We start from the raw sequence: 18010 nt of genomic DNA, 5'->3' as shown, positions 1-18010 counted from the left end.
CAGATTTTAATTTCTTCCCAAAAATAAAAAGGAGGAAAATGCAGGCATAGAAAAAAAAGGCATTAGCCCCTTAAATCTTTTGGAAGTCATTTCAGCCAGAGGGGTGGCGACTGAAACAATGGCCTTCCACCTCTGTCTGCACCTCTGTGATTGGAAGCAGCAGTAGGAGCATAGATCCCCAATATTTGGAAGGCAGTGTCCTTTTTGCCTACCCTGGCCTCCATAGTCTGTGTACAAGCTGCTTCAGGAACACATACATAGTTGTTTGCTCGATGTTTGAGGGTGGGAGGACTGGTAGCTGCTATTCTTCTAAGTGGTGCAGTTGACCCAATTGACTACAATTTACCATCCAAGCCTTCTTCTGGAAGTTTTAAACCTTCAGCAGGCTCTAGAGTTCCAAAATAGTTATATTAGACAAGCTTCTGCCAATGCAGTTGATGTCCGGGTGGGGAGATAGACTCTTGGCATTTCCTGCTGCACCATCTTCCTAGAATCCTCCTCAACAGTTGCCTTTTAGGCACAGAGTTTTAAGCCTTGATTCTGTCTTTTAAGAAATTTTTAAAACTTGAAATCTTACGAGTTTAGAGGGATCAAAAGGCTAGGCTCATCATGGAATCTCATTCTTATTCAGCCTCTGAAATTGGCTCATAAAAAGATGCTTAGACAGACAAATGTTACAACATTAATGCAGTTATTTTTGCTGTATGCATGTTTTGCCTTACCTACAGGATAATAAGGAAAAACTACAGGAAGATTGTAAGCTGCAGAGAGTTGATCTCATAACTCAGGTGAAACAGCTTCAAGAAAAACTGAACTGTCTGGTATATTCTATGAACTTCCAGAACATCAAGACAAAGGATTTCAACCCTCAACAGCCATTGGCATTTTCTCATGTTTTAAAAAACAATCCGAGTGGTAGTTCCAGTAACAATGAAGAAACTGGCAAACCACCTCCTGTTGATGCATTTCATATCAATAAAATCACACAGGATTTAATTGATGGTATTAGAAATCAGGATTTATTGATAAGAAATGAAATGCCAAATGTTCCCATGGAAGACAAAGTAGATTTGCAGGATGGGTCACTTTGTTTACAGGTGAGCTTGCCTAGTAGCTCCCATGACTTAACCTACACCAAGGAGGCCAAGCCCTTGAAGAATGCACTCAGCACGATGGACCTGTCCTGGAGCTCCCCCGAGGTCGTCAGGAAGGACTCAGTGCTTGAGCCATCACTCAGCCTGCCCCTGACACCCTGCTTGGACGCCTTGAGCCAGTGCAGCCTGGACACTTCTCTGAGGGACAGGACGAGTGCCTCTCTGCTCCAGGCTGACCCGTCAGGACTGCTTTGTTCTCTCAATGGGTCATCAGCAGTCAAGGCCTCTTGTTCGGCAGAGTCTTCATTGGCTTTAGACAGGGCTCCCTCCACTGACCCTCACATGCATCATATGACTGTGGTAGGTTGGTTTCCCTGGGTGCTGTCCTTGTTCAGTGTCTGTAGGGTGCTTAGGGCCCCAATTTATCCCCATAGGATTCTGTGCATTGCCTGCAGTGTCACAGTGGCAGCCATTGTTGGTTCACCTCCTGTAGGCCTGTGGGCCAGGTGTAGGTAAGCACCGCACAGTCCCCTTGTTATCTTTCTGCAGGACTAACCCTACCTAATCCACTGTAATATAAACATTTAGACACTTAAATGTTTTTTGAAAATATGTGACTTACCTTTGTCCCACTCAGAAATTCACCCCAGAAGTTTCTTAACTAATGCTGACTTTGAGAAGCAAAGTCACCAATTCATCTTTGTGTGTAGTTTGCATATAGGTTCTTTGTTTAGAATGTTTTTTAGATTCATTTTTAGTTGTTTTGCATATTTAACAAGTTCCACATGTAACGCTAAGTAATTTCAAGAACACTTTAGTTTATTATTTTTGATTGTGTCCTTCCTAACATAATTTTGATATCTTGAGCTAGATAAAAATAAAAAATAAATTAGTGGGATATGTTTCATTTGAAGTATACACATTCCATCATTTCATGCAAAAATATTTTACCTGAAATATTTGCTAGTAACTTCTTTAAAATATTCCTAGAGAATTGTGGGGGAATTTGATTAAATTATTAGAATCATGTGACCTCAATGTATCCATATGCTTTGAACATTTTTGTTTTTTTTTTTTGTGGGAAGATGATAAATTCAGTCCATAGAAAATTTCCATCTGGCAAGTTTAACTCCATGGTGTAATAAGTTGTTATTTTATGACCACTTAAAATTCTACCTATTTGAATAGGAGAAAGATGTTGAAGATTTCATCATAACGTCTCTTGATTCTCAAGAAAAGTCAAGATCACCTCCTCTTGGGTTAGAAGGAAAAAATAATGGAAGTGAAAACAGTAAGTTCATCATCTTTTTTTGAAATTATTTGTTTATAGTTTCAGAGTCCAGAGAGCACCAAGAATTCCTGCATATTCTTCACAGATTCCTCAGAGCTAGCATTGACCTTGTTTGCTTTGTGTACTGCTTGTCTCTCTCTGTCTCTATTTCTGTCTTTTGTGTTTGAACATTCCGTGGTCTGTTGGAGAGCTTGGATTACTCGGCAGGACAGCCTGAGGCTCTTGGAAGCTCAGTGCTGAGGGATCCTGCCAACCACTCCTCGAAGTTCTCCTTGCCCTAAGCTGGGAGCTGGTGGGAAGGAGCAGCCAGAAGAACTGAGGCTGCTTTTCCATTGGGCATCCCCTCCATTTCCCAGAGCTCGTGCTTCCAGCCTTCCTGGACTGGCTGTGAGCAGCAGGGTTCAGGAATGGAACAGGGGCTTATGCTATTCTGAGAGGTTTTGAATTCTGATGTGAGGCCCCCTTCCCATTAGACAGAGGTTCCCAGACCCTCTAATTCTAGACCTGGTTTGCGGTTCCCTAGCCTGTAAGGTGATTTTAGGAGCTTTCTACCCCCTTCTGACACCCCAGTCAAGCCAGGCATGTTCACCTTCTCCTGACCAGATGTCTACTGCTTGTCCAGTTGCTCCCAAATTGTCCTTGCTATTGACATCTTCCACCTCTTGTCCCTCCACCCACTCTGTCCTCAAGGGTCACTTTCTTTATCCATCCCTTGGGTTTGTGCGTGTCTGTTGGCTATGGTGCTTGCTCTGCGCAGTCCTGCGGGTCTGTTCTGTCTTTCGGTGATGAAGAAACACACATCCACATCTATGTAAAAATGACAAATGTCCATAAGGTTTATGTTCAGATCATGAACATTAACATTTTAAATGTGCAAAAACCACTTTTTCTTACTCACTGTATGTAGTTCTCATTTGATGCTTTTATTAAAATATTTTTATTTTTTATTTTTTAGGGAGAGGCTCAGAGCCATAGCTCTCTGGGTGTTTTGGGGGTCCAGCCTTGTATGGCAGTGGGGATCTTATCCCCTCTGCACTCTGCAGAGAATCCCCAGACATACACCCCAAGAATTGCAGTTTTAAACCCTGGCTTGGTGGTTTGTTTCTAGGTAATGGCTCTGGGTGTGGAGAGATACTAAACCAGGGTTTGGGAGGAATTGAAGCTCCTGCAGTGCCGACCCACACCTCAGGAAGCTTCCGGCAGCCACTGGAGGCCATGAGGGAGAAGGAAGTCCACCCGAAGCAAGTTAAGGTAACAGTGCTAGGAGCAGAGTGAGCTGTGGTGGTGGGCTTCATTGCTGGACCACTCTATAATGCGCCTTTGGCTTGAGAGTGTTGCACAAGGTTGTGCTCTGCTCAGACAGCTCAGCTGTCTTCTACCTTTATGCCTCATGTAAGTGAGCAGAGTGCTGAGCGTAACACCAGCTTCTCCATGAGGACAGCGCTGGGAAGCCGCCTTCATCCTCTCAGCCTCTTTGGGCATGACACAGCTGGTCAGCATGTGTCCCGGTTTCCCATCACTCTATAATAAAGGACTCTCTCCTGTGCTCACAGACCCTGCTGGCAAGGACTCACACAGGGCAGCTTGGGGACTATTTCTCTGCACTGAGTATCTGAGGGCACTGAAAGGCTGGAATGGTCAGTAGCTGGCCTGGTGCCACCACCTGTAGGTGCATTGTACCTTGAGGCATTCATCAGCTGGGCATGTGCACACACCTCTGTGGGGCTTCCGCATACTATAGCAGCTGTGGTCCCAGGAAAGCCAGGAAAGTGCACGTAGTCTTCATGACCTGATGTGGAAGTCGGCCTGAGGCCTTGCCCCAAGCCTCTTTCAGGCTGAGGGGAGGGACGGTGTCCAATGTGCAGGAACAGACGGGATGACTGAGCCATGGAGGGTGTCCTTGGAGTGGCTTCCACAGAAATTCCCTCTTTCAAAACTAGTTTCCTATGGTCTCTGACAGTTATGGGGAGGAAGGTTTGAAAACTTAATGGAACAATAGGCTCTGCTTTTCGGTACAGAAGCCATGAGAGCGCTCTGTAGGCGGCCTCAGAGAGCATCCACTGCGAGAACAGGATAGAGCGAGGAGTGCCTTCAAGCTGCTTTCCCTGCTTTCTGAAACGCTTGTCCTCTCGTAGGCTTTGCTGCAGATGGTGTATGATGAGAGCCACCACATCCTGGCCCTGTCCGAATACCATGGGTACCCCAGCACACTGAGCAAGGGCGAGCCAAGCACCCCCATTGAGCACTTCCTGAGGGGGAGCCAGGGCCTGTTGGAGGCAATGCCAGCTCTGAGGGGGCACCTGAACCCAGGACCCCAACATGGAAAAAAGGTACAGAGGCGTTTATATAAGAGAAGAGAAACAGTGGACTTGGACCAATTTGAGGGATTTTTTTGCCAAATAAGCAGGAATCGGGAACAAGTGGTCAGTGGTGGCAGGGAGACTGTTCTCTTGACCACCTTCTCACTTGCATTTCTGAGCACCACCCACATGCCAGCCTGTTCTAGGCCTTGTTAGGTCAGCAGAAGTCTCAAGAATGTGGGTATGTGGGCCAGGGCTGAGGCCACAAGGTCTCAGTGTCCACCCTGCAGCCAGGGTGGCCAAGAGAGGAAGCAGCGCAGAGGCAAGGGCCAAATGTGAACCGTGTCCAAGGGGAGATTACCTGCCGCAGGCTTTGGGGGGAGTAGTGGGCATAACCCTGGACTGGACCTGCAGGGGAGCTGGGGCCAGAGCAGTTGGCCTGAGGTCAGCCACCTGTGCATACCTGCACCCTGTGCTTACACACATATGCCCCTACCCTGTGCCTTCATGTGCTCTGGCACGCACACATCTGGCATCACTTCTGGCCTCTGGCCTATCCTATACTCAGGGCCTTGTGTTGGAAAAATAGCTTTACCTACCAACTTTGCTTGACCTTGTTTCACCATCACCCTCAGTAGTTTCTGCTCTGCTCTTAACAGACAGCACCAGCCTGGTACCCTGGAAGGTCCTGTGTGCTCTTGTATCTCCTCTCCTGTTGGAGTGACTCCTGTTCTAAGCTGCAGATGCATCTGTGCAAATACTGAGCTAGTTCTTGTTTCAATTTCAGGATCTTTCTGACACCTGCCTCGACTGGAGAGGAGAATTTCTGCAGGTTGTCCAGGAGGCATTTGAAAAAGAGCGCCAGATGCTGACGGTAGAGCTGCAGACGCGACTCTGTGGCCCTGGCACCAGGGCCCCCAGCACACTGGTGGAAAGGCTGCAGAAGGTGGTCCAGGAGCAGGTGAGCTTAAGCTCTGGGTTACCTCAGAGCCTAGCCCTGCTTCAGACCAAGTATTAACACTCCATGTTTCTGCATGAATTCTCCAATACAGAAGGAAAGTCATATACCTCTACCCTTTTACTCCCCACTCTATTCTAGAAAATAACTGGCTTTTTTTTTTACAGAGAGAGGGATAGACAGGGACAGACAGACAGTAATGGAGAGATGAGAAGCATCAATCATTAGTTTTTCGTTGCGCGTTGCAACACCTTAATTGTTCATTGATTGCTTTCTCATATGTGCCTTGACTGCGGGCCTTCAGTAGACCAACTAACCCCTTGCTCGAGCCAGCGACCTTGGGCTCAAGCTGGTGAGCTTTTACTCAAACCAAATGAGCCTTGCCCAAGCTGGCGACCTCGGGGTCTCGAACCTGGGTCTTCCGCATCCCAGTCCGATGCTGTATCTATCCACTGTGCCACTGCCCGGTCAGGCTACTGGCCTTTTCTTGAAAGCAAAAGCATTTACAGGCTGCCCAGTCCCAGGTTGTGTGAGCGCTAAGCCCAGTGTTGGAGGTCAGTGGGTGTTGGTACTTTGAGACCCTTGGAGTCCTGTTGCCACCAGTTCCCTAGTAAGAGAGGACCTGAGTCCAGATACAGGGTGCGCAGCAAGTCAGAATGGCTCCCAGGCACAGACTAGGCCCAGAGAACGAGACCAAGGTGCTAGGGGCAGAGGGCCACTCATGTCTTTGGCAAGTATGGTCTTACTCCCAGTCAGGGACTCAGAGTCGGCAGCTAATATACCAGCAGGACTGGAGGCTGGAGTTGGAGTGTGCAAAGGGTGGGTTGCTCCTGCTTGGAGCTGCCAGCACTTGGGACATGCTCCCTTCTCATCATATTTTCCCATGGGGTGGGCTCCCCCTCCCTACAGAGCCTTCATGTCTTCTGACTGCTGTCCCTCCTTTGCCTTATGTCCAGGGGGACCTGCAGGAGAAGTCCTTGGAGCACCTACGTCAGTCTGACAGGAGTAGTTTGCTGTCTGAGATCCAGGCGCTACGAGCCCAATTGCGGTTGACGCACTTGCAGAACCAGGAGAAGGTGCAGCAGCTGTGCGCAGCTCTGACCAGTGCAGAGGCCCGCGGGAGCCAGCAGGAGCACCAGCTGCGCAGGCAGGGTGAGTGTGGCCCCTGGATCCCAGTCCTGAGAAATGTGCTAACCCGAGGTTCACCTGGTGGGCAAGGTGGTACACAGGTTAGTGAAGACCCTTTGGACTGCCCAGAGGTGGATCTGGTGGCAGCAGTGACATCTGGTTTCTTTAGGTCCCTGAGTGTAGGGACTGTCAGCTTCATCATCAGAACACTGTGGCTACAATATTTCTTGGTAAAAATGACTCTGAGAGGCCAGTCAGGGCAGAGGCTTCCCAGCAGATAGTGGCCAAGGTCCCTAGCAGGTGGTCAGGGGCTGGCATTTGAGCAGGTATGCTGGGAGCCAGGAGGCCCACCTCTTGGAGAGTCCCTGGCACTTGTGCTGGGCTCAAGTTCCTGTTGTAGTTTGTACATTTAATTAGGTTTTCTGGGTTTTTAAAAAATATAGAGATGGTTATGTCACCTGTGAAAGAAAATATGTTTTATTTTTCTACCTACCCCCTTCTATTGCTGACCACTGGTTGGGCCCTTGACCGCATGGTAAATGGCATGCCTGGCCCTGTTCCCAGCCACAGGGGAAGCACTCTGTGTCTTACCTTTAAGTGGGACGTTAACTGTGATCCTGATAGAGGCTCTCTGTCAGCTCTGGCAAGTCTTTTCTTGGTTTTGGAAGCTGAATGATGGCCAAGTCATTGACCATCAATGACTTGGAGCAGTCTTGCATTTTAGCCATGACCCTTCATCATGATGCTTTATCCTTTGTACATTTCTGGGGATGACTTGCTAATATTTTACATCTGCATTCATGAAGGATTAGTAGCCTATAGTTTTCTTTCTTGTGGTTTTGGTATTATAGTAATGGCAGCCTCATGGAGGACTGACATGTGTATACTCCACTTCTGTTATCCAGAACTGTGTTTATCTCTTCCTTATTTTCCAGTGAAACCATCTGGGGTGGGCTTGTCTGCTAGGAGGCATTTAGCATAGGAGTGGTAGGTGGGACAGTATTTTAGAACGACTACAGGGATGGTCATAACTGGCCTTGCTATGCCAGGCAGGGTGGGCTCTGAGCAGCTTCCCATATGCAGGTCCATCTTGGCTTAGTTCCAAACTCTGCCTACAGGGAGACCCCAGATCTGAACTGCTACAGGGGCTGAGGGGACATGTGGCCCACCCTAGGGAGAGCCATGCTGTTTGCATGGCCTACGTTGCCCATTTGGATCATGTTTGCTCACTGCCCACAAGTCTTTGGATGCTTCCTGGCCAATAGGACAAGGCCTGGTGCCATGTGTGCTGGAGGAGCCAACGACAGGCAGAAGGATTGTGTCCCTGAGTGTCCTGTCCCCATCAGAAGCAATGGCTTTTAGGTTACAAAAACTTCATTCTCCCTATCCCCTTACTGGCTTATCTGTAATTAACTCATCTGTAGAATTCTCTTTGGACTCAAGTGTAATGCTATTTTATGTTCTTTGATCTCTTTCTTAGTGGAGTTACTAGCATATAAAGTTGAACAAGAAAAATGCATAGCAAGTGAGCTACAGAAAACTCTCAGTGAAGAGCAAGAGAAAGCAAATAACGTCCGAAAGCTGCTGGTGATGGAGCAGAACACAGTCAAAGCTTTGAAGTCTGAGCTTTGTGAGTGTAAGCAGGACAATGAGAGGCTGCTGAAGTCCCTCAGTGACGTGGAGAAGGAGGTTCTCCAGCTGAGGTATGGCACTGCCCTCATGATACTTAGCCCACTAGCCCCCAGGCTGCCATCAGACCTTTTGTTGAAGGTTTAATGAAAGTTACAGAGTTACAGAGTTCTCACCACATCTATCTTGAAAATGAGGTAACAGAGCATGTGGTGCCATGACTTAGGCTGCGTGCTTGGCAGGTGTTGGAAAAAGGTACCCTGCTCCTGTAGGCTTACAGCAGGAAGGCAGGACTGAGCATGTGTGCAGATAGCGAGGAAGTGACAGGGCCCGTCTGCCTTATCCTGGGAGCTCCTGGCCCCCAAGAGCTGGCCTACGTCCTTTCTGAGCATTCTGCAGTGTGAGATATGACAGCCTCTCTCCCTGCACAGGTCTGTGTTGGACAGCAAGGAGAACAACCTGCAGGCCGTGCTCCAGAAGCTGGAGAGTGAGCGGGGGAAGGAGCACACCCTGCGGAGCCAGCTGGAGCAGGAGCAGCTGCAGCACCTGCAGAGAGAGGGCCAGAGCTCCAAGGCCCTGGAGGTGAGGGCTCCAGGAATAACCTAGTCACCAGCGAGGGATGGCCTCTAGGATGTCATTCTCTTTGACACTGCTTATTCTTCTTGAGGACAGTGAGCCTGGGTGATAGTGTATTGAGACAGTGAGGTAGGGCTGTGTTTTCAGGTAAAACCCTCAGCAGCTTTGCAGAAACAGACTGTGTGGTGACTGAGATGCCGGTGCTGTGCCACTCATGGTACCCAGGGTCTTGAGAGCTTGGTTCTGCAGGGTAGGAGCAGCCTCAGATGCCTGTGTCATCTAGATAAGTGGTGGTGACCCAGCTCTTGTATGCAATGCATGATATGTGTGTGCATTGGTGTTTTGTTTGGCAACCTGATGACTATGTGTCCAGCCTGTGTTCTGTAGTCTTGGGCAAGCTGACCATCAGTTCCCTGGTTAGAGCACTTTCAAAAACACAGACTGCTTCAGCGCAAACTGCACGTGTGTGTCTTTTAATGTCCTGGGTGTTGTGGATCTAAGGAAGGGAGAACAAACCCAGAATGTATGTGTGCATTTACTAAAAAAAAACCCCACAAAAATTATTATGCAGTTGACCCTTGTAAAACATGGGTTTGGACTGCGTGGGTTCACTTATATGTGGATTCTTTCAGTTGATCACTGTTCATTTTACTGGGGCACTTCAAACATGCAGTGTTCCAAGGGCCAACTTTGCAATTGGGAGTCGGCATACACCAAGGGCCGAATGTAGTTACACAACTATTTCCAGCTGCAAGAGAAGCCAGTGCCTCTTAACACCCACGTGATTTAAAGGTCAGCTTTGCGTACTTCTCTCATCCGTGGTAAATTTCTAAAGCTGTGATTGCTGGTCAAAGGCTAGAAACAGAATCTTTAGCAAAAAAACTGTTTCGATACTTTCCCCCTGATTTAATTTTTCCATCTGATATTTCCTTGATCCAGGAGTTAAGAATATCTTTGGAGAAGCAATATGCCCAGAATAATCGTCTCTGTGTAGCACTAAAACATGAGCAGGCAGCAAAGGACAATCTTCAGAAGGAACTGCAGATTGAGTCCTCGCGCTGTGAGGCGCTGTTGGCACAGGAGCGAAGCCGGCTCTCCAGGCTACACTGGGACCTGGAGGCTGCGCAGAGCCACTCGCAGGAACTGTCTGAGGCCTTGCAGCATGAGCGAGTGCTGACGGAGCAGCTGAGCCGTCGGGCACAGGATGACTGTGCTCACCAGGAGACACAGGAACACCATGTTCTGCTGCGGAAGCTAAAGGATGAAACGAGCCGGGTGGCGGAGTTGCAGGCAGCGCTGGAGAAGGTGCAGCAGCATGCTGTGCAAGCCCAGCAGCAGCTGGAGGCAGAGGTGCAGAGGCGCTGTGCAGAGCTTGAGAGGGAGAAGGAGGTGAGTGCCAGGCTGAGGTCCACCCTGCAGGCCCTGCAGACCCCCAATCCAGAGCTGAGCTGTGATTGTGATCGGGACAGGGAGTGGGAGAAGCCCACATGGCCTCAGGCAGAGTTAGAGCAGTTAAATGCGAGGCTGGCAGAGCAAGAAGGACTCCAGGACACGAGGAGAAGAGTGGAGACGAGGCAGAGCCGGGCAGACACGGACAAGTGGAAGAAGTGGCAGAGAGACAAGGAGAAACTGGTGAGATCCGCCCTGGGCCAATGTCAGCACTTAGCAGTCAAGTTGTTAGGGTTAGGACGACCCACAGGATGGGGGGTTTGTCCTGGTCCCTTCTGCTCTGCTGGCCTGTACTGAAGTACTGACGACTCCAGTTCTGGGGCTGGGTTGGAAGTCAGAAAGTGCACATCCTTTTACTGTGCTCTTTTCCACGGTTATTTGGATGGAAGGGACCTGGCAGTTCCACACGCATTGGAAGATTGGCTTCTTTGTTTCTATAGAAAAAGCTGCTGGGATTTTAACGGGATTGCACTGACACTATAGATCGCTTTGAGGAGTGTTGTCACCTTAACCTTGTTTAGTTTTCCCACTTGTGAAATTGAAAGGTCTTCATTTATTTAAGAAGTCCTTAATTTATGTTTTGTAATTTTCAGATGATAAGCTTTGTACTTTTTTGTTTAATTTATTTTTGAGTTATCTTTTTTCTTAGTTGTACTTCAGACTGTTCATTACTGGTATACAGCAGTCCAGTTGAGTGTTGCATGTTGATCTTGGGTACCTCCACCTACCCATACTTTTTCATTAGTTCCAGTATTTTCTAATGGAGTCTTTGGGATTTTCTACGTACAAGATCGTGTCATCTGCATATAGGGATAGTTTTGTTTCCTGCTTTTCCATCTGGTGTCTTTATTTCCTCTTCCTGCCTCACTGCCCTGGCCAGAACTTACAGTGCAGTGAGAGGACATTGTGCCTTGTTCCTGAGTGTAGAGCAAGCAGTCAGTCTTTCACCTTTAAGTACGATGGGAGCTGTGGGATTTTTTGAAATGCCCTTTGTCCAAGGAAATTCTGTTAATTTTTTTAATCTTTATTATTTTAATCATGAGAGTATTGGATTTGCTTTTTCAGTGTCTTAGATCTGTTTTTGTACTTTATTGCTATATGGTGTGTTACATTGATTTTCACACGTCAAGCTGTGCATTTCTTGGGACGAATCTCACTTGATTTTAGTGTGTAATTTTTGTGTGTGTGTGACGGAGACACAGAGAGGGACAGACAGGAAGGGAGAGAGATGAGAAGCATCCATTCTTCTTTGCGGTTCCTTAGTTGTTCATTGATTGCTTTCTCATATGTGCCTTGACCAGGGGGCTACAGCAGAGCAAGTGACCCCTTGCTCAAGCCAGCAACTATGGGTCATGTCTATGATCCCATGCTTAAGCCAGCAACCCCGCACTCAAGCTGGTGAGCCCATGCTTAAGCCGGCAACCTCGGAATTTTGAACCTGGGTCCTCCATGTCCCAGTATGATGCTCTATCCACTGCACCACTGCCTAGTCAGACTATAATTCTTTTTATATGGTTCTGGATTCAGTGTTCTTGTATTTTGCTAAGGATTTTGCATCTATGTTCATAAGGGACGTTGGTTTGCAATTTTATTTCCCTGTGGTATTTTTGGTTTGGATATCAGGATGATTGGGCCTCACAGAATGGGCTGGGAAATGTTCCCTCTTATTTTGGGTGGGCCTTGATTTCAGATACATTTAATGTCAACCAAAAGCCTTCATTTCTGAGGAAATTCTGGGTTTCCTAATGGATTAACATTTACTTTGACTTCTTTAAAAATATTTTTTAAAACACTTATAAAAAATACCTTCACAATATCTACTTTTGCATTTTGTGAAATTAATAAGTTTTTTAAAATGCACAATGGAAATGACTGGCTTGATCTTTTAGGTATTAGTCCACCATGAAATAGTTGGGACTATGAAAGCCTAGCTATTCTCAGAAATAACCACAATACATCTGCCCTGAGACTCTGGTAGGATTGTTCTGTCTCTGAGGCAGGGGCTCTCCTGACCCTGTGTCATGTTGAGAAAGCATGGGGTCCTGTTGGGAGTGGTGTGCAGGGCAGCCCACCCCCTAGATCCAACGCTGACAGAGCCCCGTGGTGCAGGGCTAGGCTTCTGGTATGTGTGTGATGGATTTTTCTGCTTTGCATTGACAATAGAGAGAGTTAGAACTGCAGCGCCAGCGCCATGAGCACAAAATCAAGCAGCTTCAGCGGAAGACAAGGGAGCTGGAGGCCAGGGAGGTGACGCACCTGTCCCAAACGTCAGAGCATCTCCAGGAGCAGCAGCAGGGCCTGGAGACAGTTCGACAGCAGCTGCTCTGTGTAGCAGGGCTGCTGACCAGCTTCATCAACCAGACTGTAGACAGGTCAGTCATGGAGAACCAGTGAGTTCTATGTGACGGTCTCACATGAGGAACAGTTCTGAAACCATGGGCATGTCTATGATTTGAAGCCCATGTTTTAATGGAGCTTACTCTGTTTCTTGTCCCACATAGTTGGATGAGTTAGGGGCCACACTCCTGCATTCTAATATGACAGAAAAATCCAAATTTTTTTTAGATTGGTTCTCCCCACATACCTTTGTAATTGTTCACCATCCGGAGGGTCTGGGCCTGAGACCAGCCCCCATCAAGCTGCCAAGCTGTCTGCCTCACCCATGGCTCTGGGGCTGCTACTCACATGGCCAGAGTGTGCCTCATGGTTGAGGAGTCAAGACTGAGGAGTTTTGTTTGAACAGAACAATTAATGTTGACATTTGCCATTTTTTATGTGCACGGAAACTAAGCTGTCTATAGTTGGGTTTAATTTTTAGAGCAGCAAAAATTTGTGTATGATACTATGCTAATAACCAACACGATCCCAGCAGAAAGCTGCACCAGGATGCAGATGCAGTGACGGAGCCTCTGGTTAGTGGCCGGAGGTTTCTGAGCTGCAGACTGGCCACCCCTGGGCAGGGCTGTTCTGCCTCACAGCTGCCACCACCACTAGAGGGGCTCCTGGTGGCCACCTTTGTGGACAGAACACAACTTGAGGAAGTACTTGACAAGCATGTTGACAGTAGTCAGCATGAGGTCCTTCCTGACCTCTGTCTCTCATATGCTCATCTTCAGTGCAGTGTTCTGTGTGGCACTGGCTAATGTTCAGTTGGGATCTGTATGAACCTTTTAAATGTTTCTTTTTGAAGGACAATTAATGATTGGACATCATCAAATGAGAAAGCAGTGACCTCTTTACTGCAGATGTTAGAGGAACTCAAGTCAAAGCTGAGCACATCTAGCTTCTCCCAGGTGAGAACCCATCTCCTCCAGGTGAGAGACAAGTGGCTCCTCTGGCATCCAGGGCCTGGTTTATTTTATTATTATTATTATTATATAGAGAGAGGTTTTTTGGGTTTTTTTGGAATTTTTTTAAGTGAGAAGTGGGGAGGCAGAGAGACAGAATTTCTCATGCGCCTGACTGAGATCTGGGGCCATTCTCCATTGCAGCCAGAGCCATTTTAGTGCCTGAGGTGGAAGCCATGGAGCCTTGACTGCGGGAGGGGAAGAGAGAGATAGAAGTGGAGAGGGGGAAGGGTGGAGAAGCAGATGGGTGCTTCTCCTGTGTGCCGTGACTGGAAATCGAACCCGGGACTTCCACACACTGAGCTGACACTCTTACCACTGAGCTAACTGGCCAGAGCTCTGGTTTCTTTTTTATTGTGACTGGCTATTCTTCCTTTATTGCCTCCTTCTCTGGTTTGAAGTTTGCAGTCTGGGTGAATAGGCAAGTGTCTCCTTTATGCTTTTGGGAGGGGTCAGGCACTCACACACGTTTTTTCTGGTGCCTCCTGGCCTGGTTGTCCTCTAGTGAGCATGGATTTTTTGTTGTGCTCCAGCCCAGCCTGCTCCTTGTGTACTTGTGTTGAGAGCCTGGACAATTTGGATCCTGGGGGCCACTGGGGGAACACTGCACTCTTCATCTGAAGGCATTTGAAGGCATTTGAAGTCACTGATAGGAATTTCTGATACATATTCTCTGATAATTATGAAATCATGATGTTAATCTGAAAGCAGCATGCATGTTGTGAGCACTGTTGACCCTCTAACGTTCTGATCCACTCACTCTCTGATCTACTCATCTTCTGACCCATCCTCCCTCTGTCCTACTCATTGAGCATAGTCAGCAGTGGTTGCGGTGCATCCTTGCTCTCTCTGCTATTGGACCCCATCCCATGCCTTCCTCACTGCCCCTCGCCCTCCACAGGCTGAAAGGTTTCTCTGGTTATGGGAATAATGAGTCTGTTTTAAGGGACTTACTCATCGACCTCGGGGATGGACACATACTGTCCCGTGGTTACCCTGGGTGCTATTGGTGTAACCAGTAGCCAAGAGCATTGTATCTGTGATGAGCCTGCTTTGTTCTTCCAGCCTGGTTTGTGCCAAGTCTGTTTCATAGAGGATTGGAAAGGAATGTGATTTGGAAACTTTCATTGTTTTCTGTCTTGTAGGTGGACAACTCTCCCAGCCACACAAACTTCTTACGGAACCCCAAAAGCGTTAAAAATGATAATATCTGAAAATAACCAACAATAGAAATTATAACAGTGTGCATACCTTTTCACAAAAAACCCTGTACATTTATTTTTGCTTTCTTCTTCTCAAGAAAAAAATGACAGCAGAGGTACAGGTCCAGCTGATGGATGTGCTGCTGAGAGAAAATGCCTCTCTTACCAAAGCCCTCAGCTCTGTGACCCAGGAGAAGGCGGAGCTGTGCAGGGCCACTTCCCGGCTGGAGAAGACTCTCCGGCACCACCTGCTGAAGGGCTGCACAGTCGGTGTAAGTTCTCTGTGCTCCTGGCGGCTGGGCGGGGTGAAGTGAGCTGTGCTTCTCTCCTGACTGGCTGGCAGGGCACCATGTCATTTCTTCCCAGTTAGCTGCTCTGGGCTCCTTTCTGACGGCCAGAGTCTCTTATGTTAGTGAATCATCTGCTTTGTGTACAGAGACACAGGCACACACATTGTCACACACACATGGCCTTTGCCACAAGATGGTGTTTGACACATGTTCATGAAAGTAAATTTTGACTAAAATTATAGTAAATAATGTGATGAAATTAGAACTTTATTTTTACCTAATTAAAATAATGTATGATTTTTCTGATTTGTGTAGATACTTTTTTTGAATGCATAATTTTTTTGTTTTTTTCCTTTTATATTTTAGGCTGTTTTTTTGTTTGTGATTTGCTTTACTGTTTTTTTTTTCTTTTTTTTTATTAATTTTTAGAGAGAGAAAGAGAGAGAGAGAGAAGGGGGAGGGAGGAGCAGGAAGCATCAACTCCCATATGTGCCTTGACCAGGCAAGCCCAGGGTTTTGAACCGGCGACCTCAGAGTTCCAGGTTGACACTTTATCCACTGCGCCACCACAGGTCGCTTTACTGTTTTTACAATAAAAAGTTTTTGCAAATTGTTTTTTAATTTACATATGGGAGAATCTGCCCCTTGTTGGTGTGATGTCGCTTGAGCTTTCACGTGTGTATAGACCCAGGTTCTGACTGCCCCCTGCCCTGTGGTTTTATTTCTCTAGCTGTTGTGTAAGCTGGAACTAGAGCGTGTAACCTTTGAAGGCTCTTCACTTACTTCATGGCACATATGATGGGTGTCGTCTCAATAGCTTGTTCCTCCTTGTTGCCAAGCTGCTTTCAGGGCATGGACACCTCCTAGGTGATATGTGGGTTGTTTCCAGTTTCTGTTACGAATGATGTTCCCATAAACAGGGCTGTGTGTGGACAGAAGTTTCATTTCTCTGTGTAAATGCCTAAGGATGGTATTGCTGCATCTTACAATGAGTTTATGTTTAACTTCTGTATTAACGATACAGCAGTGTTGTACAGATGGCTGCACAATATGAGCATTGCAGTTACTCGCTAATTTTTTCCCCATCTGTGTTGTTTCCTTCTCTGTATAATATTCTTTGCAAAACAAAACTTTTTTAACTTAAAAAGTTTCTTCTTGGCAACTTCCCTAGCCTCCATCTTTCTTGCCGGGCGGGATGTGCGCTCTGTACTCAATAAAGCCGTTTATTATTCCACACTTTGCGGCTCTGGCCCGTTCCTTCCTTCTCGGCGGGGAAAAATACCTTACATTTGGTGCTGAAAACTCGGAAGGAGTTAGAAGTCCACAAGGACCGCTCCTTTCTCCTCCCCTCCGAGAAAGAACCAGGAGAAAGTACCAGGATCTCTGACTTCCACCCACTTCGAAGCACGGTGCAGTAAGTCCCCTGCCTCCAGCTTTCCTCTCAGTTCTTTCCTCTGAAACCGTAGCTACGTCAGGGAACTCTTTTCCGTCCGAGTGAGCATGTGCTTGTGGAGACCTCCCCAAGCACATCCACTTTCATCGTGGCTGGACATTGAGTTTTTAGGACGCTAATGCTCAGGTCTGACCACTCCGAGAACTGAGTGCGGCTGTTGGGGCGCGGGAGTCTCCCTCCCTAAGGAAGAAGAAACTGTTCTTCTTCTCCGCTGTGGCCAGGCCACAGAACCCACTCAATTAGCCTCCTGAAGGGACTTTCGGTGTTAACACCCTCACCAATTTAACTATAGCCAAAAAAGCTGGGAACTGATTGGAGATCTCTTACATTCACGGTCTCTAATTATTTGTGCACCTGTCCTTAATCTCTGTGCTGCCTGTTCCACCGCGCAGGCCTTTTTCTGGCCAGAGAAACCTCACCTAAAACCTCCACTCCTAATCTTTCCTTCTCCGTGGACTCCCAACTCTCTTTCCCTCCTGCCTGACCCCCGGGGGCGCCTCTCTCCCTCACTCTTTCTCTCTCTTTCTCCCTCTCTTGGGACTTTTCTCTGGTCCCTCTGCGGACCTCTCTTTCCTCTGAGGGCCTCCTCCTCTCCCTTCGCAAAAACCTGTTTCTTATTTGCCATCTACTACCTTCTCTTTCTCCTCCCCTGCTGGCCAGGGGCCCCTCCCTTCACTGTGTTCTCTAGTCCCTCCTCCGTCAGGCCTTTCTCAGCTGGCATTGGCTCTTACACCGGTTTTCAGGAAGTCCAACCCCAATTTTCTTGCAGGAAGTTCCTGCCCTGTCCTGCCTTGGCTTCAGCGTTTCCTGCAGGGTCTGGGTGCCAGGCTCTGCACAAGCCCCCCTCCTCTTATTCCCAACCCCCCAAACCCCTATCTGGAACCTGTGAAAGAGAACATAGGAAAAAAAAAAAAGTTTCTTCTTGTGGTTTTGGTATTTTTATTGAAGTGAGAAGCGGGGAGGCAGAAAGACTCACACATGCACCCGACCGGGATCCACCTGCCATGCCCACCAGGGGGCGATGCTCTGCTCATCTGGGCCATTGCTCTGTTGCAACTGGAGCCATTCTAGAGCCTGAGGTGGAAGCCGGGAGAGGGAGCCGTTCTCAGCACCCAGGCCAACTTTGCTCCATGGAGCCTTGGCAGGAGGGGAAGAGAGAGACAGAAAAGAAGGGGGGAAGGGTGGAGAAGCAGATGGGTGCTTCTCCTATGTGGCCTGGCCGGGAATTGAACCTGGTACTTCCACATTTCACATTCCAGGCCGACACTCTACCATAGAGCCAACTGGCCAGGG

The 18010-nt window shown here is 47.8% G+C and overlaps 1 protein-coding gene across 7 annotated transcripts in view; it reads left to right on the top strand.

Annotated features, from left to right (window-relative positions):
* The window catches only part of PCNT (pericentrin), a 112695-nt gene that overhangs the window by 72220 nt on the left and 22465 nt on the right, over nt 1–18010 (top strand). For 5 of the 7 annotated variants that reach the window (XR_010729218.1, XM_066259130.1, XM_066259135.1 and 2 more), the window contains 12 exons: nt 729–1454; nt 2283–2385; nt 3494–3636; nt 4521–4715; nt 5473–5646; nt 6600–6795; nt 8252–8474; nt 8832–8982; nt 9916–10608; nt 12589–12797; nt 13616–13718; nt 15073–15246. Coding sequence is in view for 6 of the 7 variants with exons in the window: in XM_066259130.1 (XP_066115227.1) it covers nt 729–1454; nt 2283–2385; nt 3494–3636; nt 4521–4715; nt 5473–5646; nt 6600–6795; nt 8252–8474; nt 8832–8982; nt 9916–10608; nt 12589–12797; nt 13616–13718; nt 15073–15246 (3090 nt within the window). In the remaining variant the exon portion in view is untranslated. Of the gene's footprint in view, nt 1–728; nt 1455–2282; nt 2386–3493; nt 3637–4520; nt 4716–5472; nt 5647–6599; nt 6796–8251; nt 8475–8831; nt 8983–9915; nt 10609–12588; nt 12798–13615; nt 13719–15072; nt 15247–18010 lie in introns of those variants that run through there. The other 2 variants (XM_066259136.1, XM_066259134.1) reach the window with 2 other exon arrangements.

This window comes from Saccopteryx bilineata, chromosome 2, assembly GCF_036850765.1.
Source record: "Saccopteryx bilineata isolate mSacBil1 chromosome 2, mSacBil1_pri_phased_curated, whole genome shotgun sequence".
Classification (NCBI taxonomy): domain Eukaryota; kingdom Metazoa; phylum Chordata; class Mammalia; order Chiroptera; family Emballonuridae; genus Saccopteryx; species Saccopteryx bilineata.
The sequence above is the reverse complement of the archived record's forward strand: the minus strand, read 5'-3'. Positions and strand labels throughout refer to the sequence as shown.